Source organism: Populus alba, chromosome 8 (genome assembly GCF_005239225.2).
Source record: "Populus alba chromosome 8, ASM523922v2, whole genome shotgun sequence".
Taxonomy (NCBI): Eukaryota; Viridiplantae; Streptophyta; class Magnoliopsida; order Malpighiales; family Salicaceae; genus Populus; species Populus alba.
This window is the reverse complement of record NC_133291.1, coordinates 2,473,442-2,499,575: the sequence shown is the minus strand read 5'-3', so window position 1 is coordinate 2,499,575 and position 26,134 is coordinate 2,473,442. Positions and strand designations below refer to the sequence as shown.

Genomic DNA, 26,134 nt, shown 5'->3' with positions numbered 1-26,134 from the left:
TGATTTTTCAACCTTTTTTTATATAATATATATAGAAAAGTAATTTTGAAGGAACTGAAAATTAGGTTATTATAGTTATCCTTTATTTACACTGCTTATTATCTAGAAAGCAATAGCTCAAAGACACATTTAGAAAAAAAATAATGCTTAAAAAAATTATTTAACACCCATTATTTTTTGAAAGACAAGTGCTTAAATTTCGAAACACGAAAAGGAAGAGAACTTATACCAAAAAGACTAACAATACTTTTATATATAAAAGGAAAAAGGAAACACGAAACACGTAATGTCGAAAAGGCATCCATTAATTTTAATAAACTTGCCATGAATTTTAATAAACTTCTCAATCTTTTCTCCAAAAGACAGAAGAAACATTCCATGTATTGAGTCCAAGTGTTCGCGCGTGTCGAGGACCTTTTTTGCCTCCCAATAATTAGTGTTATTTGTATTATAACTTTTTTAATATTTCAAATGGATTAGCTATTTCCTTGGCTTGGCGTATTAGCAATTTAGCAGTTTTAGGATCTTTTGTTATTTTCTCTTCAACTTTTTTTATTATATATTTTCTTTACACAGTAAACACTTATGTCCCGCATCATTCTTTTAAGTATATTAACTTGTGTATCGGCATGCGATTCACAGCAGGGTTAATATTAATCTTTTTAAAATTAAAATAGCAATCATGTCAGCCTAAGCATTTTGCATCTAGAATAGTAAAAAGTCTAGAATAATATATATATATATATATATATATATATATATATATATATATATTGTGAAGAAGAAGAAGAAGAAGTCTTGAAGGAGAGAGGAAGGGACGGGGGATGGGGCCAATCCTCTTCTTGATGCTCGGGCAGTAATAACCATGTTGATGGGGACGACGACGACTTGACCTTTAGTCTTCCTGGCGAGTGCGCGCTTGGGCAGCGTGTTCGGGAATCTGAGCTGTCTTGACATTACGTGTTTTCTGGAAATTACGTTTTTCTTGTCTAAACGGTGGCTTTAGATAATGTTCATACTTCATATTTATAGGAGATAAATCAAATTTTAAACGTTCTGAAGCACTTAGGAATGATTTAAATATTCTTAAAAGTAAAATTTTAAAACTAAGGATTCATGGGTGTTTCTATTTTTTAATATTTTGATAGCATAGTAAAATGAATATATTATTTTTAAAATTTTAAAAATGTTAAATTGAAGTACCTTCTCGGGATATTATAAAAAATATTATTTTGATGTATTTTTAATTAAAAAATAATTATAAAATTTTTACCATCATATTATATTATAATGGTGATGATTATTTGATTGAAAAGAATTGAACTTGTTAGAGAATCTGTTTAATATTATGGTAACAATTGTTTTTTAAAGTGTTTTTTTTAAATTATATTATATTAAAATAATATTTTTTATTTTTAAAATTTTATTTTTAATATCAACCATCACAATAATATAAAACTAAATATATAATAATTTAAAATAAAAAAAAAAAAAAAAACTCGAATCCAAATATTTTCTTAGTACATTACAGATGGTTCACATTATTGACTTCCTAGAAATTTTCATTAACCACAAAAGGCTTGTTATTATTATTATTATTTTGTAATTTGGCAGGGAAAAAAAAAAAGGGAAAAAAAGAGAGTGAAGAATCTGTTAATGGCAAGACTTTGAACAGCAAGTCTTCCATCCAAGTGCTTGCGCGTAAAAGGGGAAAAACAAAAAGTGTTTGGGCGTAAACTTTGTTGCCTTTCACATTATATTATAATTTGGTAGGGAAGGGAATAACTACCAATACCATAATACATACGAAGAAATCATGATATAAATTATGATTCACTAATTAATATTTCGAGAGAAGCATCAGCAGACGACAATAACAAAAAACCATGGGTGTAATGATTCAACGTAAGACCCATCTTCTAAGGCAGAGGTAAACTCTTGAAACATTAAGTTACAGCAAAATCCATAGGATCCTCTAACTGTTGGGCAGCTACCACGAGGCCCAGGTTCAGTGTCTTTAAACTCTGTTCTAATTAATTATTAATCATTATCTAATCCTGTCTTAAACAATTCGTTAATCAGAATAAAGAGAACATGCTTATTCGTTAATCAACGCGGTTTCAGTCAGCCTGCCGTTTCGTTTTCTTCTTTCAATATGCAGCCCCCCAACTTTTTGATTTTCGCCGAACTTGTTGATTTTCGGTTCCCTTCACCCGCTCACAGCCCCCTCTCCCTTACAAAACCGACCACAACTACCGCTCTTCCTCCGATCTGCCTCACTACTGGCAGCTTCCATTTTCCCTCTCACTCTCAACCAAACAGGCCGGCTCCCCTGCACAGCCGCCTCCAGCAACAGCTCTTAGCCGGCGACAGACCCACGGTGTCCTTCAACCGTAGCCGCCCGTTCTTCATTTCTCAACGCCGCCAGCTCTAAGAAAGAACCAAGAACAGACTTGTAAACAAATTAATTAAAACCAACTGCTGTTTGGGTTTGCCCTTTTCTTTTGTTTCAGGTGAAGGTAGATCTCCACCGGTGGAGAAGATATGAAGGAAAGAGAAGGCCGAACTTTACGGCAGCTAGATCTCATTTCTTGAGAAGCGGTGGAGGTCACCGCCGACGCAGAAGCAAAGAAGGGACCGTGCGGCTTCGATCCAGTGGTCTGCGTTCTGACGAAGGCGACGATCTGCGAAGGAGGAGAAGGAACCGAGTTTGAGAAGTTTAGGTTAGAGTGAAACCTGAAAGTACCGAAGTGGAGGTTGATTTGTCTATTGATGACACTAAAAACTTTGACCCTGATATTGCTAGCAGATTGAATATGAAAAAGCAGGTTTACCTCTGTATTTGCCCTTTCTTTTTTGGTTGGTCAAAGGCTCATTTTGGTATGGTATTTCTTCAGTGCTTAAACATGGAATGAAAAGGCAGGGTTAGGCTTCATTATTGGTAGTTGTTTTTTTTAATAGTGATCTGCGAAGATTTTTGGGCAGATCATAAGTTCTTGATGTATTGCCAAATTTTCACCAAGGTGAGTGCCTTGGTTTTGTTAATGGGAAACTTGGTGCCTTGAAAGTCATGTCCTAGGAACTCAATTGATTTTGTAGTGAGGTGTGTTTCAGGTGTTTGAAAAGGCAGGGTTTTTTTTTTAAAAAACCCTTTTGCAATCCGGCTCAATGTAAGATCATGTTCTCCAAAAGAGGGGCAACGAAGCAAAGTCTTCTACAGCAATTGTTAATCATTATTACAAATTAATAATTAACGAAATAACTATTTCCTTTGGCAAAGCAGATTGCAAGCAACAAGTAATTAATTACTCATGTATTCTACAGGGTTTGTTGGTTTTTTTTTACAGTATTGATGCATGATTTGCGTGGAAAAGCAAGAAGAGAAGAAGCAACCTGGTTTGGGGGAGGTACTTGCTGCTATTGCTGGACTGTCGCCAGGATGGTGGTCCACGGTGGAGCTGCTGGTGGTCGACGGTGGAGGTGCTGGTGATCCACTTCAACCACTGGAGAAGGCAGAAAAACAACGGTGGATGTTGATTGCTAGTGTAGTGGATGTTGATTGCTAGTTAAAGAACTCTAAAACGCGTGGAGAAAGTACTGTAGCTTTCCCAACGGTTTTCCCTGCCAAGACATATCGCCACTGCCACTAAATATATTATAACTGTGTAAGTTTTCTTCTTCTTTTTTCTGTCAACGACATCATGATGTGATTTCTGAGATGCTTTCAAAAATTAGGCTGCTGCTGTTTTCTTTCCGTGTAATTGGGTCTTCTTTTCCTTCTATTGCTTTCCCCATGGTTTTCCCTGCCAAGACATATCGCCACTGCCACTAAATATATTATAACTGTGTAAGTTTTCTTCTTCTTTTTTTTTCTGTCAACGACATCATGATGTGATTTCTGAGATGCTTTCAAAATTTAGGCTGCTGTTGTTTTCTTTCCGTGTAATTGGATCTTCTTTTCCTTCTATCAAGGGAATTGACATCTTATCACCTTTAAAATAATAAAAAGGCGTAGAGAATGTCAGTCTTTTCAATGCTGCATTAAATGCTTTCAGGCTCCGTTTAGATAAAGTCAAGCTGACCAATCTTTGGCATTATCTTCGTTTTCATTGTTTTCTTTTTCATTTTGGTTGGCATTTCTGTTATTTGATCACATTGTCACCTCTTCTTTTCCCCAGCCAAAACCCACACAATGTGATCAAATAACAGAAATGCCAACCAAAATGAAAAAGGAAACAATGAAAACGAAGATGATGCCAAAGATTGGCCAGCTTGACTTTATCTAAACGGAGCCTGAAAGCATTTAATGCAGCATTGAAAAGACTGACATTCTCTACGCCTTTTTATTATTTTAAAGGTGATAAGATGTCAGTTCCCTTGATAGAAGGAAAAGAAGACCCAATTACACGGAAAGAAAACAACAGCAACCTAATTTTTGAAAGCATCTCAGAAATCACATCATGATGTCGTTGACAGAAAAAAAAAAAAGAAAAAAACTTACACAGTTATAATATATTTAGTGGCAGTGGCGATATGTCTTGGCAGGGAAAACCGTGGGGAAAGCAATAGAAGGAAAAGAAGACCCAATTACACGGAAAGAAAACAACAGCAGCCTAATTTTTGAAAGCATATCAGAAATCACATCATGATGTCGTTGACAGAAAAAAAAAAAAAGAAGAAAACTTACACAGTTATAATATATTTAGTGGCAGTGACGATATGTCTTGGCAGGGAAAACCGTGGGGAAAGCTACAGTACTTTCACGCGTTTTAGAGTTCTTTAATTAAAGCCGATCCTGATCCAGTGTAGGAACCAAGCTAGCATTTAATTATTCCAAAATAACAGAGATGGAGATAACGAAGAAAAGATAAAAAGAAAACTGTGTCGGTAAATGATATATAAAATAAAATAATTGTTTATAAAGTGTTTGATTATAGTTGATAATACATATAAAAAATATTTTACTCTTAGTATATATTATTGGAAAACTTATATATTTAAACAAAACAATTAAATTTTTATTTACTTTAAATTATAATAACCTTGATTACAAAACCATGATTAACCTTACAGATTGATCAAAGACTTGAACTAGTTTGAGTTTTAAAAAAATAGAGAAAGAACTGACTCGACCTGACTTGATAAAAAAACTAAGTCAACTTAGAATAAAATACGGCTTAAAAAATTATTGATTTTTTTTTTTGTCATAACAAGGTTACTATTATTGTTTTTTTGAAGAAAAAAATTAGAACAACCAAGTTGACCCTTCTACCTGTGACCTGAACCTTGTCCCGAGTCAACTCTCGTGTCAGATTTTTAAAATACAATAATAATTACTTTTATCTATATGTTGAATCGTGCTAGCCCGTATTAACCTTTTTGGCCCATGACTCGATCGACCCCTGTGTCGGTTTTAAAAACTATGATAATAACAATTTTTATTCTTATATTGATTCGAATCAACACATGTTGACCATCATGATCCGCAACTCGAGTCTTGCTCTAAGTTGACCCCAGTTTAAGTTTTTAAACTACGAAAATAATTACTCTAATTTTTATGTTGATCCTGGTCAACCTGGGTTTGCTCTACAAACAGGTGATCAGAGTTTTACTCATGGTCAAACTCTAATTTATGTTTAAAAATGATAACAATAATCATTTTTATTATTATATTAAACTGGGTCAACAATCAACCCTACTAATGACTTAGACCTTTTCTTAAGTCGACTCTATATAAAGTTTAAAAACAATGATAATCATTATTTTTATTTTTATATTGACTCAGGTCTACCCAGCCCATGACCCAAACCATGACCAGTGACACAGGTTTTGTTATGGTTTGACTTATAAATCGAGTTTTAAAACTATGATAGTAATTATTTATTAACTTTTTGTGTTCTGGTTGGACAGATATAAAATTGAGAGTTTTTTATAATAAAATTTTAAAAATAAAAAATATTGCTCTTTTTTAAATATTCTCTCTATACCTTATATTTTAAAATAATATATATTTATTTCAAAATATATTTATTTTCCTATCCCATACAAGATAAAGTGTTTTGCGGCGACTTCTAGAATCCGACACTGCTTGACGCGTAAGGGAATAAATAATGGATTCCTGACATCCCATGTCCGAGAATCACAAGGAAATCATTCAAGTTAGACTTTGTGATTTAATTTATTTTTTAAAATATTATTTAAACTGTTTTTCTATTTTAAAAAAAAATATTTTTAAACATGTTAATGTAAAAAATAAAAAAATATTATTTCAATAAATTTTTTTTATTTTTAAAAAACTATATCAAATCATCAAACTCGCATCAAATTAAATAAAATAAATTTTCAATCAACTTATATACAATAAATAATATTTTTTTTTCAGACAGACAACAACAACAAAAAAAAAAATCCACCTTGGTGTTACATCTGTAAATTTAAAAGCTATTTAATTGTGCTCTATTTCTCCCCTCAAAATTCGGTACACTCCACAGATGAAATGAGATAATCCTATAATTATCCAATATATCTAACAAGATGAACTAAGCTTCAATGGAGGACGAACACCTCTCCTTGGTATTTCGAAAAGATACCACATGCATCAAGTGAAGACAGATCTATTCCACTTCGATTTGAAAGAATATTAATGTTTTTTTTTTTTTTAATAAGATCGTATTTCATGGTGACTTGGATTCTATACGGAACATTCGACCATCCATCGTCGACCCATATAAAGTAGGGTCGGGTCAAGTGGAAAAAAAATATAATGACAATTTGATAGCAATTGACTGTAGAGATATATTGAAGATTAAACTTAAATTATAAGTACAAATTAAACTAATATTCCAAATTAAAAGCAAGAGGCCCATTTTTTTCCGTAGCATTCTAAAAAGATGAATTGCGTAAAATGCACCAAGCCATGGATATATATCATGATATCCTTCATGAGTGGATAATGTCCTAAAAGCCGCTGGCATAGGAGAAGCCGCTGTGCTCTGTTTTAATCACCTTTCCTTTTAATAATGTTTGAAAAATCCAAGTAGTTGAACTTATTGTCTATATTCGAAAATAATAGTTACACGAGTTTTTTAAAATTATACAAGATTTTTATCTAAAAATATTTTTAGCTTTAAATTTTCTTGATTCTCATCTAAATAAAAAGATTTATAAACATGTATATTTTCATAGTAAAATGAAAATAGAATTTATTCTTTATTTTTTCCTTTTTATTCACTTGAATCTCTTTCATTTTGTCGATTTTGTCAGGATTCTACAGTTGTTCTGAAATGAAGGAAGAAGATCTTTTTCGGTGGATCCCTCTTGTTCATGTTTAATCCCCTTCATTTCGAGAGTTATTTTTATTTCTACATCTATAATAATCAGTTAATCAGTAAATTTTAGAAATCAATCACATCCAAGTGCACTCTTCTTAACCTCCAGCGGTACTTTGAACTCATGATCCATTTTATTTAGATCTATCACCTTTATTTATTTTCGTGTTTATTCAGGAGCAGCCGATCTTAAACATCCTACAATGGCCGTCGTTGACTATATAAAAGACTACACAACAAGTAGCTCAAAATCAAGCAACATGAAAACGAAAACATGTAAAAACAACGAGTTTGTGATCCTTCCGTGAACATCCAAGTACAGTCTCAAGATTCGAATTTTTCCTGCGTGATAAATTTTTCGACTTAGCTTGTCGCCTACTTCCCCTATTCGGGTGACCATTTGAATTCAGCTCGGGATACCAAGCTATCATCATAACGTGTTATGAATTATTTAAAGCAAATTAATCTGGCGATAAATGACCTCGTTTCAAAATAGCAGGGAATATTTTCGTTCCAATAAAGACGTTCACAAGATCATAGTTGGACGGCCAGGATTCACATTGCGCGAGAACGACCATCGCAAAACAAAGGGAGAAATTGATGTGATTCAGAGGGGGGGCACCCAACAGCTATATCAACTCGCCAGCTGTAGAAAGCATTACAAATCGTGGCAGCACGTATAAGAGGTAAGTTTATAGTCCTGAAGTACCATGTAAACCAAAAAGAAAGATCCTTGAGACGCAACATGCAGAGCCTGTAAACTACAGATTGAAAATGAGTAAACAGAACACTACAGAATCAAAGCATAAAACAAGATACAAGTTCTTAGTATCCAAATTTTCAAGACCTATATTTCACGAGAAGCTCATGAAAAATATCTCCAAAATTTTAACTTGCGAGACAAAAAGAAAATGCTGGAAAAATATTAAAACTAGAATCACGGCACCACTGCCGCCAATCAAGAGCCCAATTCTCTCAACTGCCTTTCGGAAGACATAAAACTACAATTCTCATCCAACATAGCTGATGGAAAATTAACATCAACACGCAGGGCTCACTTGCCACCCTTCTTGGCAGCGGATTTGGTCACCTTGGCACTAGAAGCATCCTTCTTCTCAACGCTCTTGATCACTCCCACAGCAACAGTCTGTCGCATATCCCTCACAGCAAAACGACCAAGTGGGGGATACTCTGAGAAAGTCTCCACCACCATGGGCTTCGTGGGAATCATCTTAATCATACCAGCATCACCGTTCTTCAGAAATTTAGGTTCCTTCTCCAACTCCTTCCCTGATCGCCTGTCAATCTTGGTGAGGATCTCAGCAAATTTGACAGCAATGTGACAGGTGTGGCAGTCAAGAACAGGGGCATATCCGTTTCCAATCTGTCCAGGATGGTTCATGATGATCACCTGGGAGGTGAAGTTGGCAGCCTCCTTGGCGGGATCATCCTTCGAGTTTGAGGCAACAAAACCACGCTTCAGATCCTTCACGGCAACATTCTTCACGTTAAATCCAACATTGTCACCAGGAAGAGCCTCCTGGAGTGCTTCGTGGTGCATCTCAACAGACTTAACTTCAGTAGTCAGTCCAGTTGGCCCGAAAGTGACAACAGTACCAGGCTTGATGACACCAGTTTCCACACGACCCACTGGGACAGTTCCGATACCACCAATCTTGTACACGTCCTGAAGGGGGAGACGGAGGGGCTTGTCTGAGGGCCTCTTGGGCTCCTGGATCTGGTCGAGGGCATCGAGGAGAGTTGGTCCCTTGTACCAGTCCAGGTTGGTGGACCTCTCAATCATGTTATCACCCTCAAATCCAGAGATAGGCACGAAGGGAATCTTGTCAGGGTTGTAACCAACTTTCTTCAAATAGGATGACACTTCCTTGATAATTTCATCATACCTAGCCTTGGAGTATTTTGGTGTGGTGGCATCCATCTGTGATAAGCATAAACAAATTTACTTTAGTTTCAAGTACCTAAAGCTTCCAAATTCCAGAATTTCACAAACAAAATTCTAAAGCAAGGTAGAATAAAAAAAATGAAATGACTGGTGTAACTTGAAATGCGCAAGAGCATACCTTGTTACAGCAGCAGATCATTTGCTTGACACCAAGGGTGAAGGCAAGAAGAGCATGCTCACGGGTCTGACCATCCTTGGAGATACCAGCCTCAAAACCACCAGTGGTAGAGTCAATGATGAGGACTGCACAGTCAGCCTGGGAGGTTCCGGTAATCATGTTCTTGATAAAGTCACGATGTCCAGGAGCATCGATGACAGTGCAGTAGTACCTGGTGGTCTCGAACTTCCACAGAGCAATATCAATGGTAATACCACGTTCACGCTCAGCCTTGAGCTTGTCAAGCACCCAAGCATACTTGAATGACCTCTTGTTCATCTCAGCAGCTTCCTTCTCGAACCTCTCGATGACACGCTTGTCAATACCTCCAAGCTTGTAGATCAAATGACCAGTGGTGGTCGACTTTCCAGAGTCGACATGGCCAATGACCACGATGTTGATGTGCGACTTCTCTTTACCCATTATGAACTGTTATACATAAAAAAGAAACGTTAAAAAAGAAGGCACCATAAAATCAACTACCAAGTTAAATTAACAAGGCACTAGGAGCCTAAACCAACAATAAAATAAACATGAAAATAACATTTACAGAGTTGGAACAAGAAGACCAAAAACCAGAGTTTCACCAAATTAATAGATCTAAATAAAAATCGAGGAAAACGAAATAAACCAAAATCAAGGGATATTTCTCTTATTAAAGATCATAATCACGGCGATTCATTTCTTAGATCTATATATTTATCAAACAAGAAAAAATCTCATGTAACATGAATAGGTCAAATAAGGATTAAAAATGGACTGTCCACGAAGTTTCAAACTTAAAACTCAACACTGAAACCGAAAAACACATAATAGGAAGACATAAATTAAGAAATCAACATAAATCTTAATAAGAAGACAGTAATCAACAAGAAATGATAATGCAATCCTTATGAAAACTATAATAGGAAACAGATAGGTGAAAGGGATCGAAGATTCTTACCTGGAGAGATTTTTTATTAAACCCTAGCCGCGAAGGAAGATACCAAAGGAAGGAGTGAGGGGAGCTGGGTTAGGGTTTGTGGTATTTATATTACAAATGTTATAGTTTTAAATCCCAAAATGTCCTCGTTTTTCATTTAGACTCCCTAAAATATCCTTCCGTTGCTTTTTCAACGAAGTCATATCTGAGACGCAGAAATGCACGTTTATATTTAGCAAGTTAATCATTGCCTCAGTTTTGTTTCACGCGCTATAGAAATGCGTGAGAGTGTTTGAGTCCACTTTCCAGTTGAAGGATGTGATAGGGTGTCGTGTCGTGTCGTGGTGAAAAATTAGAGAGAGACTTGCTGCCAAAGGCAGACAGGCACAGCTGTTCCGTTCCAGGCTTGATGTGGCATTTTATTTCTTATGGGCTAGACTTGCTAGCTAGGTTGAAAAATAATGTGGTCCATTGGGCCTTTTTGGGTCAGGAAAGCCTTTAAGCTTCATCCTCTTGTCTTTCTTTCTTCAATTTTTCGAATCTTTCGTGGCTTCCAAGGTTGATTTAAAAATATTTACAACCGTTAAATCCACGATAAATATGTAATTAATTGAATTAATCATATGATGTTGGATGGAAAACTCTATACTAATTGCTAGGCTGTTCAATTTCATGGGTTTGTAGTAAAATCCAAATTCCGTACTTCATCACTGTAAATAAGATATTGTTTGATAGACTGAACAAAAAAATTGTGAAGTTCTTTAGTGTGTATTTAGATAATACAAAAAATTACTTTTGTCTTTTCGAAATTTGATTCTAAAAGAGATATCACCAATTTATCTAATCATCAACATAACAATTAATCTAATTAATTTAAGTCAATTTAAAAATAAAAATAAATGCCATTTTAAATTTAAAACTTGATTAGAAGCAAAATCATGGTTATGGACCAAGTTAACCATTATCCTGATCAACACAAAGATAAAAATAATTATTATTATAATTTTAAAACTCGATCGAAGGTCTGATTCGGGTTATGGGTTTAGACCATTAACCCGAGTTAGTAAAATGATATAAGTAGTCGTTATAGTTTTAAAAACAATTTTGGATCATGAGCTAAGTTAACCATTAACCATGGTCAGTGTAAAGATTAAAGTAATAATTATTATAGTTTTAAATTTGACTTCATAGTCAATCTTAGGCTAGGCTTAGGTCACGGATCAAGATGATCATTTACCTGAGTTGATGCAAGGATAAAATTGATTATTATTATAGTTTTAAAATTCTATTCAAAGATCAATCCAAGACCAGTCTCGAGTCACATGTTGGGTTGATCATTGGCTTAGGTTTGCATAATGATAAAAATGATTGCTATTTTAGTTTTAAAAACTCGACTTGGAAGTCAACTTGAAGGTAGATCATGGTAGATTATTGATCCAACCAACCCAATAATAAAAATGATTATTATTATAATTTTAAAACTCCAACTTAGAGGTCAACCTAGGGTTAGACTCAAGTCATGGGCCAGGCTAACCATTGACCCGATCAATGTATTGATAAAAATCTTTATTGTCATAATTTAAAAACCCAATTAAGAGGTCGAACCAAAGTAAGGCTCAAATCATGGGTCGGGATGATTAACCTGGGCTGACCCAAAACAATGCAAAAATAAAAATAATAATTATTATAATTTTAAAATCCAACTCAAAGATTAACATGAGGTAAAGCTCGAGATGTGATTTTAAAGGTTCAACTCGAGTTGACCTAAATTTTTTTAAAAAAACCAATCTTATTTTGATAAAAAAAAAAGTTAAAAGAAAATTTGAATTGCATTTTATTTCATGTTGACCCAAGTTTTGACGGGATGAAATCAAACCAATTGTTTTTTTAAAACGTGGATATCCTTGAATTGACCAAGTCACTTCTAATCTGCGGTGTCCACCAAACATAAAATTAAAACAAATAGTTTAATCTAATCCAAAACACATTAAACACAAAACAAAACAATTATTTATTCAATTGTATTTCCAATTCTATTCGGTCTAATCAATATTACCCAGCATTACAAGTACTACCTAAATGAGGTGATGGATAACAATCAATTTTACATGCTAAATCTTCTCACTCTCCCTATTCAAACTATTTAATACCCCCATTTTTTGCCCCTCAACTTCGATCGTTCTTCATGTTATCACACACAGTCACACAGGTGAAGCCCTGATCACGAGAGCCATTGATTGCACCGACAGTTCAAAACATTATCAATTCGTCATATAGACACGTGTATCCATTCCCGGTCCATGTTGACTAGCGAATACAAAGAAACCCTTTTTATCTCGTAAATTAATTATATGCACGTCCCTCCACTCCCTCGTAGCAATGAAGTCATGAACTTTCTGCTGGTGAAGACAACCCCACTCAACATTTCCACTTCAATTGCATGACGCAGTTCATAGCAAGGAAAAAAAAAAAACAAAACAAACAAACAGTTCTCAAACTCGGTAGACATAAATGCACTCCCATACGAAACATTAAGTTAGATCAATTGAAGAAAAGATTAAACACATTTCCGCAACAAAACACAGTTCTTTTAAAGGGTCTAAAACATTTCCGCTAAACAGCCGCCTCCTACATCTTGAACCTTAAGCCATAATCTTGGCGGACCTCACGTAGAGGCTATCAACAACCTTGCCAACATTGGAAATGGTCTCCAACGTAGCTGGGTAGATCACATCTGTTTTTGGATCATCAAAAATGACGAGGCATCCAGCACCTTGGTCTAAAGTCCCAGCAAATTTTTTATCCAGAATCATCTGAGATAGTTTCTTTTCCACGTGATCTATGGGCAGTTCAATCAGATCTGCAACGTGAGCAATCTCAACCCTTGAGAATGGCTCGATCAACCTGCAAAGGTTCTGCTCTAGTAAAGTGTCATACAGGGATGAGAGATGCCGATGAACAATTGGGTCTTCCTCTAGTTGGGCTTTAAAATCCCGAAGTGCAGTCTCAAAGAGCTTCAAGGAGCGTTTCGAATGAGCATCAGCAACAGCTTTCATTGCATCCAGCTCAGGCCCCACATACTGTAGCCCTGCTTTGGATGATATTATTCCTGCAACATCATCAGCTTGGCTCACCATTATTTTGCACAGCAACATATACTTGAGGCTAAATACTGCTCGGGGATCTTCAAGAGCATTGAAAGCTTCAAATGCCTCGAAGAAGTAGCTGTAACCAGTTTTGTAATCCTTCTCTTCTGCATGAAGGATCCCGCTCTGCAAATCTATAGTACCCTGTTGAGCTGGTGGCACATAAATTGCATTGGCTGCTGTTCTTGCTGCCGTTAGTGCAGCCTTGGCTTTAGGGAGGTTTCTTAGAGAAAAGCGGAGCTTACTCTCCAGCAAGTCTATGTCCACAAGAAGAAGCTTGTCATCCAATCTTCTCACCTCCTTGATCAGGCCAGAAAGCAGGTTTAATGCTTCTGAATACTCTTTACTTTCCATCAAAAGGGCTGCCAGTCTTGCTTCAACTCGCTGCCGAAGAAAAGTTCGCTTCTCAGCACGGGTCCACAGCACCATCTCTTTGCACAGAGAAATCTGGAGATCAGAAGTGCCTGGTATTTTAGCTACCGCATCAATTATCCCACGAACAATTTTTGCAGTTTTTGCCTTGGGAATCAAAGCAAAAAAGGGCCTCAACTGGGTCAGAAGGCTTCGAAGCTCCTCTGCCCGGTTCTCCTGTCTAAGAAGATCTGAGAGATTCGTGATGGACTGTTCCTTAATCCTGAGGGATTCAGGAGAAGATGATGGGCTCTCTAGTATGCGGTAAAAGATTGAAATGGATTCAGATGGATTTTTCGCCTCTAAAGCCTGAGCAATTGAATCCGTAGTTGCAGGGAGATACGAGGTTGACATGGTGAATGTTTGAAATATCAAATTCCTGCAAAATGAAAATTTATTTGATACACGCCCTTGCCTCGAGCAATGAAAAAACGATGGCAAAGAATAAAAGTGTGCATATGCCCCAAGAAGAACTGCTTGCAAGATTTCCATCTAGAGTCTAGACAACAACATGTAGTGAATACAAAGGAAAGATTCCTGGCAGTAGCTACCTATACTGACAACATAATAATGTTAAGATCTTTTGCTGCACCAGATTCTGATTATTGTCTCCGTTAGAACCAATAACATCAGAGCTCACAGCACTATTTCATCCCACAAAACAGAGAGAAAAACCAACAAAACCAACAAAATCATTATTTTTAAAAACCACTGATCTTAAGCAGCCAACTTTTAACACTCAATGGGTATCAAAATTTATCAAATTAGTATCCTTGGTTTCTTTTATATGGAATCCTTAATTATTGTCTTACATTATCTTTGGCTTTTTTAGACAGAGTATTCATATAATTCTACACAAATTATACTTGGAGGTTTTCTCAATCAGGCTACAAAAACAATATAGAGAAACAGATAGACTAACTAGCTGAAAAAACAACAATATCACTGATCTTAAACAGGCAACTTAAAGTCAATGAGAGAAAAACCAACAACATCATGAAATCACTATTTTTGAAAAGCACTGATTTAAAACAGCCAACTTCAAAACTCAATGGGTGTCAATGAACACAAATTATAATTGGAAGTTCTCACAATTAGGCTAACAAAAACAATATAGAGAAACAGATAGACTAACTAGCTTAAAAACTAGGATGGTTGGCAGCATTTCCAGGGAAATAAAAACTCATGTTCATTGAGGCTGTTACTATTCCACACCTGGGGGCATATGAGGATAGCACAGCATTCCAAGAGAGATGAGTAGCAGATGCTACTGTTAGAGTTAAAGTGCTTAAGATGATACACGCATGGTTATCAAACTTGCAATTTAAAAGCAGGTTAAACAACTCAACGAACAAATATTGGACCCACATAAAATCATGCAGCGATTATGCCTCAGCAAGATGGGATGGTGGAAATCACTTTTTTATCATGTTTTCACTGATTCTAAATTTGCAACTTCTCATTAAGGGAGACATGCAGCAGTACTTTCACTCCTGATGTAGTGGCTAGGCTTTCCAAATGTGAGAATGTGTGGCGATGAATGTGCCATGTTACCCACTTTTAATAAAATCATAAAGCAAGCATTAAAGGGAAGCTCAATCACTTCCTGACATTTATTTTTTCTCCCTCCACTCTGTTTTCCATCAATCCTAAATGAAACCTGAAATTATGCACTACATGTCCCCTACAGATGAATCTCAAATACAGGCTTTAACCAACCAAACCCTAGTTCCCCCAATAGTTCGACAAATAACAATTTAATTAATCAACCAACTTAAAATTCCAGTCTGCAATAATCAAAGCACTCATCCCCCTAATAGGTCAAGACTAAAGCCCTACATTCAGTAGAGATGACAAAGGAGCAAAAAACACCGTAAATGTCTAGCAGACTGGTTTGGTTGAGCCAAGTACTACTAATGGAAGCGTTAAGCTAACTATAGGCACACTTAAACTGTCAGTGTCTAATCAACACAAGACTGTCATCAATTAATACTGAAACCAAGCCCCTGTACTGCACAAACAAAAATATTAACAGTTTTGATGCAGATCCAAAAAATTAAAAGCCAATGAAAATACGAAACTACTCGGAAAAAAAGTTCAATCCTCATCCGGACCGCATTTAGAAGGTAACCTAATTCGTGCAAAAATCAGAGACACAGCAAGAACAAGTTCATAGATTGAAATGATTGATGCAAAGAGAGAAAACACGTAGATTGTAAGAAGTGGAACGTACCTGTGAACAGAAACGACCGAGCTTGCTGCTGGAGTAGATCGCGTCCGTCTGGTTTTCCTGCCTGTGTTTAAGAGCCAAGTTAAGTCTCTGGTGTTTTTTTTTTATGTGCCCCTTTATTTGGGATGACTTGTTGCGTGGGCAAACTCTTCAGCTGTACTAGGACCTGAAGCCCAAGAAGTTTTCAGGCCCGTTGTAAACAAGAGGTTCCGATTCGTTTTCAGCACAAGCAAATTGCAATAATTTGAGAATGTATAAAACCGGGTTTACAAGCTCAAGTGTCCCTCAACTTTCTTAATTTGTTTAATGTGGCCCTCCATCAAATATTTGTTTAATGAGGCCCTTCTATTTGTGCATGGTTACTCCAGGCACCAACAACGTGATCAATAGTAGACAAATAAAGGTTATCTTTGACATGTGGATGTTCAATTCTCTTTGACCTTGCTTTATTTTCCATTTCAGGTTATCGACAATGACATTGGGAATCATAAGAGGCCTATGCCAGGGATGATTATTTTTGGATTCGCTGGACTGTGAACTCCATCAACATACTTGTCATCGTTTTTCACTTGGCTTTATGTGGAGGCACTTTTCTGTTTTGCCATTACTAAATAGATCAGAGATATTTATAACAGGGATTATTCTGTATAATTGTGTTTGTACTGGGATAAGAGGAAACTGTCAATCAAGGCATCGTATATGCAAAGGACGAAAAGAGACTGTTGAGATATGGAGGGGATTATGTTTAAGCTTTTTGAAAAGCAACCAATTGGACATTGAGACAACTAATCCTAGAGACAGACCAACCCGGATTTTGCCATGATAATCTCTTTGTTTTCATAGGGTGAAAGTGTTCTAATTTAATTTTCTCAAAGTAATTTGAAGAAAGTCCAACAGTATGCTTACCTGCTACCATGTTTAAACATTGCAGGCTTTTACTTGTGTTGGTTTCTGTTAAGAACTCATCCTTGAACACATGGATAATATGAAGCGTTTTGCAGACTCCAAATCTGAGAGGCTGGGAAAGCGATTCGCTCGAATGCAGAGATTGGCCAAAAGCTGGCAAATACCTCCTTTTGTTCTCACTTTTCCTCTATTGGGGTCGCAAGTAAAATTACTCCCTAAATTCCTAGCTGTTCAGCTATGAAAAATACCTGGCCCTGCTTCCAACAATTGGCAAAATCTCTTTGAGCCTTTAGTTGAAATGCAAAAATCTCCCCCTGACAGTTTCAAAGGCGCATGTGCCTTTTTTTGTAACTTGAGTGTTCAAATGGGGATGAACAATCTCTTCATAGAATGGTCGTGACCACATGCTTCATGCTAGTTTACCTCACGAGTACATCCTTTCAATCATATCGTTTTCTACACCTTGTCTTTCAAAGGAAATTTTCCAACTAATCAAAGCCTAACTTCCGATTGCTTAGTTTTCTGAGATTTTACATAATATTGTTTGTTGCAGGTTAGCAATTCTATCTTTTTTAACCCATGTTTCTCTACACGGGAATTTGAAGCTTTGTTCATCCTCAATACAGAGCTTGTTCCAAAATTCTGAAAAAAAAACTATGACTTTGCGTGCTTCTTTTTATTGTTGAACATTTTGAACAGCCCTGGGCAAGAGATATTCCACGAATTGTCACACTAAGGATGACTTTATCATCTTTTAACTCTTCTTTCCTTCCCTTTCTGAATTGCAGACAAATAAATTTTTTTTGTGACTATTTCAAAAACTTAGGGTGTATTGCGGTAGCTTTTGTGGTTGTGGTTTAAAAAAAAGTTGTTTTATAAAAAGTACTTTTAATTGAGGTTGGTTTGAAAAAATAGGTGTTTGGTTAAAACTGTGGTTGAAATTGAGGTTGAATAAAAAGTAATTTAATGTGTTTGGTTAAAAAAATGCTTTTCAAATTGAGGTTATAAAATAATTTTAAAAAATATATATTAATATTGATGATTTTTAAATTTAAATATTGTAGAATTAATTACTCCTATTACATCATGAAATAAATAATACTTTATATAAAATATTATTTATTATTCCATTAAACTATTTATAATTCCATTACGTACAAAATTCATCCGATAAGGTATATTAAAATAAAAATAAAAAATGAATTTTTTTTAAACTGGGCCGGGCCTAGCAATAACATAATTGGAATTGCGATCAAATTTCATAAATGCTAAGTCATCATGCGATATCCTTCTAATTTATGTAGTGTTATTAAATAATATTAAATACTAGTTTTTCGAGTAAAACACAATTTTTTTACAAAAAAATCAACAATTTCATTGCATACAAAATTCATTCGACAATAACTACAGTTATCATGATTTATCTTGCGTGCAATAAAATTAAGTAAAATATTATCATGAATAAAATTGAGATTATAGTACGAACAAATTTAATTTATCTTAAACTAATTTTTAAAAAAACAAAAAAAAAATATTGTTCACATTCACGTGAACAATACAAGTACAATTAATTAACTGTATTATTTTTTCAAAAAAAAAACTTTGTGCACTAGGTTATATATATAAAAAAAAAAAATTTGTTCATGTGAACAGTGCGCAGTGGAGCATGGCTCCACTGTTCAATGAACAGTGAAGCCATGCTCCACTGTTGAGATCATCACGAGAAGCAACATTTTGCTGTTTCTCCAAAACGGCGGTGCAACTGAATAAATAGATGGGTCCCACCAGTAAAAATTACTTTTTCTTCTGTTACCAAACACTGAAATATGTGGTTGCGGGTGAACCTCACCCGCAACTACAAAACCAAACACCCACTTAATCGGCCAAGCTGCCACCAAGATCATCTTTGGACTATATGAAATGCTTGATTTTGGATTTCCTGTTGCTATTTATTCATTATCTATGTTGAATTTTAGTCTAGAAGTATTTAATCTTCTCCTTCTCTTAGCGTGTTTGGCAGTGTGGTAGCGGTTGCTTTTCAAATAGCTTTTCGTGCCGAAAAGCATGCAAATGATGTTTTTTTATTTTTTAAAAATCATTTTTGAAATCAGCACATCAAAACGATCCAGAAAGTACAACTATCACTTAATTTTAGCAAAAAAAAAAAAAAAATTGAATTTTTACAAAACGCCGGCAGCAATGCCAAACGGGCTGTCTCATTATTACTTTGTCTTTCTGCAGCAATTTGTGAAAGACATGCTTCAGGACCTCTGTGTCTACAAATTGGCATTTATTCTTTTTAAGTTCTGAGTCTTGGCCTCTGGTTTTCAGATCAGCAGCTGATGGCAGTTTTGTCAACTTTCTGTAGAGACAAACTTGGCCGCATGTTTCATTCTGCTTTACTGTTTGGTACTGTGGTTAAACAGTGTTTTACTTTTTATTTTATTTTTTAGCCTTTTTTTTTTTTTTAATCATACTCAACCACCCACGTTCTGTCCTTTTCTTTTCTTGTCTTTTCTTCTTTCATGTCAGACGCTGGCCATACTTAGCTTCTGAATTGTAATATAGGCCCACGTGGTGAATTTGCTTGCACGGTGCCGGTCGTAATGTTTGTCTTTCTCTCATGGATTGCAAAGGTAGATGGTGACGCCAAGCTAAATTATTGATATGGTTTTTAATAGTATTAGTATGTTTTTTTTATATGCAATTCAATAGAAAAAAATAATTTAATAATCATTTTTATTTTAATGTATTTAATATTAATATTTTTGACTTTCCGATGAAATAGATATCCAAATAAATTATTTAAAAATTTATTAGCTTTAGTGACAGATATGAGGTTAAAATTGTGTTTTTTTTTTAATTTTATATTTTTTTGGTTAATTTTTTTTAATATTTTCAAATCATTTTAATATATTAATTTTTTTTAAAAAATAAAAATAAAATATATTATTTTAATATATTTTTAAATAAAAAAATATTTTAAACAATATCCACTGAAGCTGTAAATATATTTACCCAGCTAATAAGTCATTTGGAGCTCGTGTGGGGATTTGCCTATAAAAAAAATAATAAAAAAAGGAAGCTAGTGGAGATTATGGATGGTTAAATGAGTTAAATTAGCGCACACGTGACACAACACGTCAAAATGAGCGTTGAGAATTTCCTTTAAAATCTCAACAACTCCACCACACGCTTCATGCATCGACACTTTTTTTAAAACAATGTTGTACGGACTACGAATATTATTTCCATGGCAGAATAAATTAGGATCAAATAAATAATGTAAAATATTAATTATTAAAATGCACGATTGAAGCTACTTGAAAATCAACTAGAGTTGCATAATTCGTCAATTACCTTGTCACTAACCTCCAGCAAAACCAAGAGCATGGTATTATTTATAGAGAAGTGGTTCTATGATCATGATTTAAAAATTTCAGAATCTATTTCAAAAAATTATAAAGTCTCTAGATTGAAGTAGATGAATTAAAATTCATTTTTTTTTCAATCACTAATGAATTGTTAAAATATCATTCAAATTTTACATTGTTTTTTTAGAATTATTTAAATTAAATTGCTTTTTTATATAAAAAAAAACTGTTTTGACCTATTATATACAGTTTACTTAACACAAATCATCTAGTAGGTGTCCCAGAAGTAAGAATTTGAGATTAAAATATTTGATTCTCTTATGGTTTCAGGTTCGAGATATATGATTTCTAATATGATGATCATTTGAGACTTATATGGTCGTTAGTTTTAGAGCTCGTGAAATTAATCAAAGTGCACGCAAGCTTGTCCGGACACCCATGTTAATAATAATAAAAAAATTACCAAACACATAATAGTTATCTATTGATTTCGAATTTATTATGCTGGGAAGATAGAAAAAATATTTTCTGATTATGGACAGAAAACAACTAAAGTTAAATATCAAATAAAAATACCTTTTTTTACATAAAAAAAACTTGAAAATACTTTTGATTGATCACAGATTTTATAATGAAACTACTTCGAGAAAGAAAGACAAAAGTTGAAATGTATGGCTGAGGTTAATTATTAGCCGTGACCTATCATGCATTTTTCTCCATTATAAGTGGAGGGAAATTCACGGTAATAAAAAAGAATCAAGACGCATATTTATTTGATTTTTTAATAAGACGGCTGCTCTCTCTCTCCATGAATTCTACATCTACCATCTTTGACCTCACCAAACCATTCCAACCTTGACATTAACAACGCTCTTACATCCAAGACGTGTGTTCACCACGTCGTCGTTTACTCCCTCCTTTATTCCTATGAGACCCCAACTTTGATTCCTTTCTCTGTCTCTTCAATCTCTCAAAACAGAATAACCCTTTTTTCCTCCCTTCTCTGTCTTTTGATTTCTGGGTTTGAACTGTAATATTTGAATAAGAGGTATGGCATCATAAAGTTTTTTGCTTTCTTTCAGTTTTTAGATCTTTGTTTCTTACGGGTTTTTTTTTTTGCATTGCTCCGTGTTTTGTTTTCTTTCATTTTAATTGAGCTTTGTTGATTTTGGAGGTTTAATAGTTTGCTGAAGTTTGATAATTTAAAGGTTTAAATAAAAAAACACTGATGGGTTTTTCTGGAAGTCAGATGGGTTCTATTATTTTTGGGTGAAGTCAGTTTTTTTTTTTTTTTTTTTTTTTTTTAATGATGAATACTCTGTAGCTCTTGTAATAAAAGCTTTGTGTAGTGATCTGTGGAGCTGTCAGATGATGTAAGGTTTTGTTTAGTTTTATTCTTTCCCAAGAGTTATGTTCTGTTTTTACGAATGTAATCGGTTGTAGTGATGAATGTTTGATATGGGATTTTGTTGCTATATAATCGAACTGTATCTATGTGTATATGGTCTTGTATTTTTCATGATTTCAAATACTGGATGTCATTGATGTTTCTCTCTTTGTTAAATTTTATATTTTGCAGCTAACCTGGTGATTTATTGAATTGTTTGTGTTTACTGGGCACATGATCGTACACTTTGCAATCACAATCTTGTACATTTTTCTTCAGTTTCTGGGGCTGGTGTACAATCTCGATTATTGGTTTATATGATCAATAGTTGCTTTGCGATATTGCTCGTGGTCAATTTTTATTCTAACATTGTTTTGAGAGTTTGATTTCATGTTTAGAGGCTTACCCTTTCTAGTTCAGAAGATGATGAAGGCATTTATCTTCATGCTCTTTCCTCTTTTTGTGCAGATAACCTTGATTTCTGACAAAGATGGGCTTTTTCTTCAGAGGTCTAAATGAGGATCTTGCATCTTCTCAACTGGACATCCAAAGGTGTCCCTTTTTGAAAAACATTAATGAGCCTACTAATTTTTCGTTTTCTCCATCCATGCCTTTCCCTATGCCTGTAAGTTTTCTATTTTTTCTCATTTTTGCTTAAATGTAAGCTTCTTCTATATCTGAGTCCTGGTAGGGTATTAGATCGGGTACTGTTTTACTGTTTTATTATACTTTGTGCATTTCTATTAGGAATTCCTTTGAGAACCAAAAGGTTGTATGTTACTTGGAGCTAGCCTGGCTTAGTATGAAACCAATAAATGTAGAACCTGGGCTTGCCTCTCTTACCTTAATCTGATATCATAACCATCTCAATAGTATAATTTTCACTTGGACAATCAGATCCCGACCAGCTTAATTGAAATTGGTTGATTGCTCTGGCACATTCAACTAAAATTTTGATCAATCTTTGCCAGGTACGCGCAGGTAAGGGTCCGATTTTTGAAGATGGTCCCAATTTTGATATGACATTTAGGCTATTCCATGGGCATGATGGAGTAGTCCCACTTTCTGAAAGATCATTCTCACATTCCGAGAAAGTAGAACCTCGGCCTACTGCACCGGAGTTCAATCCTTTAGCTGCAAAGGCGGCCACCATCAGTCTTTCATCCTTTGGAGCTGGGGGACCCTTCAGTTTTGATGCATTTTCTAAGAAGTGGAATAATCAGAAGAAAAACTCCAATTCATCCAAGAAAGAGTCATCTTCACAGGTAAATGAATGTTGATTTTTAGACTGACAAAAAATTCCATCAGAAGTTCATAACATATATGATGAAAAACATATTTTGGAACTTTAAATTGACAAGTTTTTATAATGATGTTTCAGGGAGGACACTCAAAGCACGAGGCATTGAGCAATGAGTGGCTGCAAACTGGAAACTGCCCTATTGCGAAATCATTTCGGGCAGTTAGTGGTGTCCTGCCACTTGTGGCGAAGGTTCTGAAACCCCCTCCAGGCATGAAATTCAAGTGCCCACCTGCAATAGTTGCAGCCCGAGCAGCTATATCACAAACTGCCTTTGCAAAGAACCTTCGGCCACAACCCTTACCTGAAAAGATACTTGTGATTGGGATGTTGGGTATGGCAGCAAATGTTCCTTTAGGAATATGGAGGGAGCACACCAAAAAATTTTCACCATCATGGTTTGCTGCTGTCCATGCTGCAGTTCCTTTCATAGCCATGCTTAGGAAATCCATATTGATGCCAAAGTCAGCCATGGCATTTACCATTGGAGCATCTATATTAGGACAGGTTATTGGATCTCGGGCAGAGCGATACCGGCTGAAGGGAGTGGCTGCCAAGGGAATACCTCTCACTGAAACACCTGCAGTGGGTGCCAAGGGAATGCCTCTCACTGAAACACCTGCTAGTAGCTTAAGTCAGTTGCAAGTTATTGCTGTTAATAGTGGACATTGCGGTTCTCTGGTGCAATATCCAGTTTCCCTTCAGATGGCCGGAAACTCATCTTCAGCAGCTGACATATTCTGCTAATTCTGTCTTGGCACTGTTGTTCGCCCCATCTTGGTGCTTTTACATGATTGTAATTCCTTGTTTCCAACAAAGGGCGTTTGCCTATTCCTTGTTTTCCATGATTGTTGTTGTTCCCTTTCCTGTAAAGACCTGATTCCGGCTATAGAAGGAATAAAAATATATAAATAATGAGTGATTTATTATTGTTCAGTCAAATTTTTGTCTCGACCTGATTCATGAAATCTTGGTTTTCATTTCAATAAACAGGATTGCATCCATGCGAATTGAAAGGGGCTGAATTAATTAGTAACAATATAATAACAACTGTGGAATTTTCAACAAAACCTGGCTGATAGTTTCGTTGTAGTTGCTGCAATGGCGCATGGGAGCGGGTCAGCTAATTGCTTTGATTCAACCCATTAGTTTATATTGGGTTTGAACTTTGAACTGTGGTTTGTTCTTTGCCGAGTTGTAATGGCCTGGTCGGCGCGTGCGCCAGCATTTTATACTGTAGGGTTTGTGGTGCCGATTGTGACCGGTTGAACACTGCTGCTTGTGTCAAATCTCCGAATCTTTATCAATGGCAGGATATTTCCTCTTCTTTTTTTTAATATCAAAAACTCAATGCACTCAACTCCATTTATAAAAAAAAATATCCAAGACACCACCGACACTACTCTATATGTTTACCTGTTAAAAAAGAAAGAAAGAGTGAGTATGGTCAATAGCGTATTAAGAATTTTGAAATTAAAGGGTGTTTGTGTTGATTGCACACACCTCTTGATGGATCTTTTCTCCGGTATACTACTGGGAAGAATTATCACGAGAGGCACCGCCAAGTGTACTGAGAATCAAAGCTGAGCTCCTAAGGTTGGCAATTTTATGTTTGATCATGGAATGGCAAACCACTTAATATTTATCCCTTCAGTCTGTCATTGGGGAGCAGGTAATTATTTTTTATTTATAATTAAATCCCCATGAGGGAATTTAATAGAGAAAAATATCATTTCTGTGAATCTCTTAGCAGCTATTGTACCATTTGGATTCCAGGACGTCTATATAACTCAACTTCTATCCACATCTATGCCATACCACCAAAAGCTTAAAACCAAAAGGAAATTTGTGCCTGTTCAAATCAAGAACAGAGCCATTCTGGCACTCTTTACAGCAGTCGCCAATAAATGTCTTTAACCAGCAAACTATGGATGTGTTCATAACAGAGAATGTTAAAAATCAATCTTTCACTGCGTAATTTATGACCACAGGTCAAATTGTATACTCACCGGAAATGACCAGACTGGACCTGGGGTTCCATTTTTTGAATCTTGTCAGGTCAGGTGGCTCGCTGGGTGCCATTGCTGTTGGCGTAGCCTTTGTTTTCTTGTTCTTTCATCCGTTGCTCCATAAAGCTACGGCAACATAATTACAAATCCCAAGTTGTTTTATTAAAAGGATCCCCTTTCAACAGAGTGAAACCTTAAATCCGGGCTTTTTACAATCCCCCCCTATTAATTTTCTAAAAACAACTTAATATCATAGCCTAGATCGATCTACAAGCCAACCTCTAAATTAGGTCTTATAAATATAATTAAAAGGACGTGGTTGAGTAATAAAAACTGAAATTAAGGTAAAATAATATTTTTTTTAATATAAGGTTTATATAAAATAAAGCTAAATTATTCAAAAACTATATTTAATTTAGATTTGGGATAATTACAAAAACAATGTGTTTTGGTTTAATTTAAATTCTACTTTTATAGTTTAATTTAAATTTATTTTTTTATATTTTTATAAATTATATTTTATATCCTGAAATCAAATAAAAATTCAAATAAAATGCATTGTTAATAATATAAACTGTTATTTAACATATAAATTATATTATGAAAACTATAATCTGTGAAAGTATAAAGAAAAAATAAATTTAAATCAAACTATAAATTTTTTTTTTAAATTATCCCCGTAAATTTTTACATATCAAGTTTTTTTTTTTTAATACTTTGAGTTATTTTTTTTTTATATTAGAAATATATCATTTTATCCGTGTTTATCTCAATTATAGAACAGGTGTCGTGGTGACGACCTAATTCAACTGCAAAGGAATTCAAACTATTTTTTTTCATTAATTAAAATTAGTTGAAAAAAAAACTTATAATTAAGACTTATATAAAATAATTCCATAAATTCAAGTTAAAAAAGGCTTTCAATAATGAAAAAAGGAGAAAATAAAAGAAGAAAGAGAAATCATTTTTAACAACGGTAAAAGCAAAACTAATTAAAA

At 34.9% G+C, this 26,134-nt stretch overlaps 3 protein-coding genes and 1 long non-coding RNA gene across 4 annotated transcripts; 2 read left to right on the top strand and 2 right to left on the bottom strand.

The window, feature by feature from the left end:
- The first annotated feature begins 1,798 nt into the window (after nucleotides 1–1,798).
- LOC118052458 (uncharacterized) lies at nucleotides 1,799–4,925 on the top strand. The gene is made up of 2 exons (XR_004688189.2): nucleotides 1,799–2,828; nucleotides 3,325–4,925. It is a non-coding gene; the product is annotated as an uncharacterized lncRNA (long non-coding RNA).
- A 3,171-nt stretch (nucleotides 4,926–8,096) lies between these two features.
- On the bottom strand, nucleotides 8,097–10,544 carry LOC118052435 (elongation factor 1-alpha). Its single transcript, XM_035063419.2, has 3 exons — nucleotides 10,395–10,544; nucleotides 9,413–9,880; nucleotides 8,097–9,270 (listed from the first exon to the last, which is right to left on the bottom strand). Exons 2-3 carry the CDS (start codon nucleotides 9,872–9,874, stop codon nucleotides 8,383–8,385), a joined length of 1,350 nt encoding a protein of 449 aa, XP_034919310.1. The 5' UTR covers nucleotides 9,875–9,880; nucleotides 10,395–10,544; the 3' UTR covers nucleotides 8,097–8,382.
- A 2,305-nt stretch (nucleotides 10,545–12,849) lies between these two features.
- Nucleotides 12,850–16,315, bottom strand: LOC118052440 (26S proteasome non-ATPase regulatory subunit 11 homolog). The gene is made up of 2 exons (XM_035063424.2): nucleotides 16,164–16,315; nucleotides 12,850–14,309 (listed from the first exon to the last, which is right to left on the bottom strand). Exon 2 carries the CDS (start codon nucleotides 14,282–14,284, stop codon nucleotides 13,016–13,018), a length of 1,269 nt encoding a protein of 422 aa, XP_034919315.1. The 5' UTR covers nucleotides 14,285–14,309; nucleotides 16,164–16,315; the 3' UTR covers nucleotides 12,850–13,015.
- Nucleotides 16,316–21,267: 4,952 nt separating this feature from the next.
- LOC118052442 (uncharacterized) lies at nucleotides 21,268–24,063 on the top strand. The gene is made up of 4 exons (XM_035063433.2): nucleotides 21,268–21,488; nucleotides 22,296–22,452; nucleotides 22,799–23,092; nucleotides 23,209–24,063. Exons 2-4 carry the CDS (start codon nucleotides 22,318–22,320, stop codon nucleotides 23,872–23,874), a joined length of 1,095 nt encoding a protein of 364 aa, XP_034919324.1. The 5' UTR covers nucleotides 21,268–21,488; nucleotides 22,296–22,317; the 3' UTR covers nucleotides 23,875–24,063.
- The last annotated feature ends 2,071 nt before the right edge of the window (nucleotides 24,064–26,134 follow it).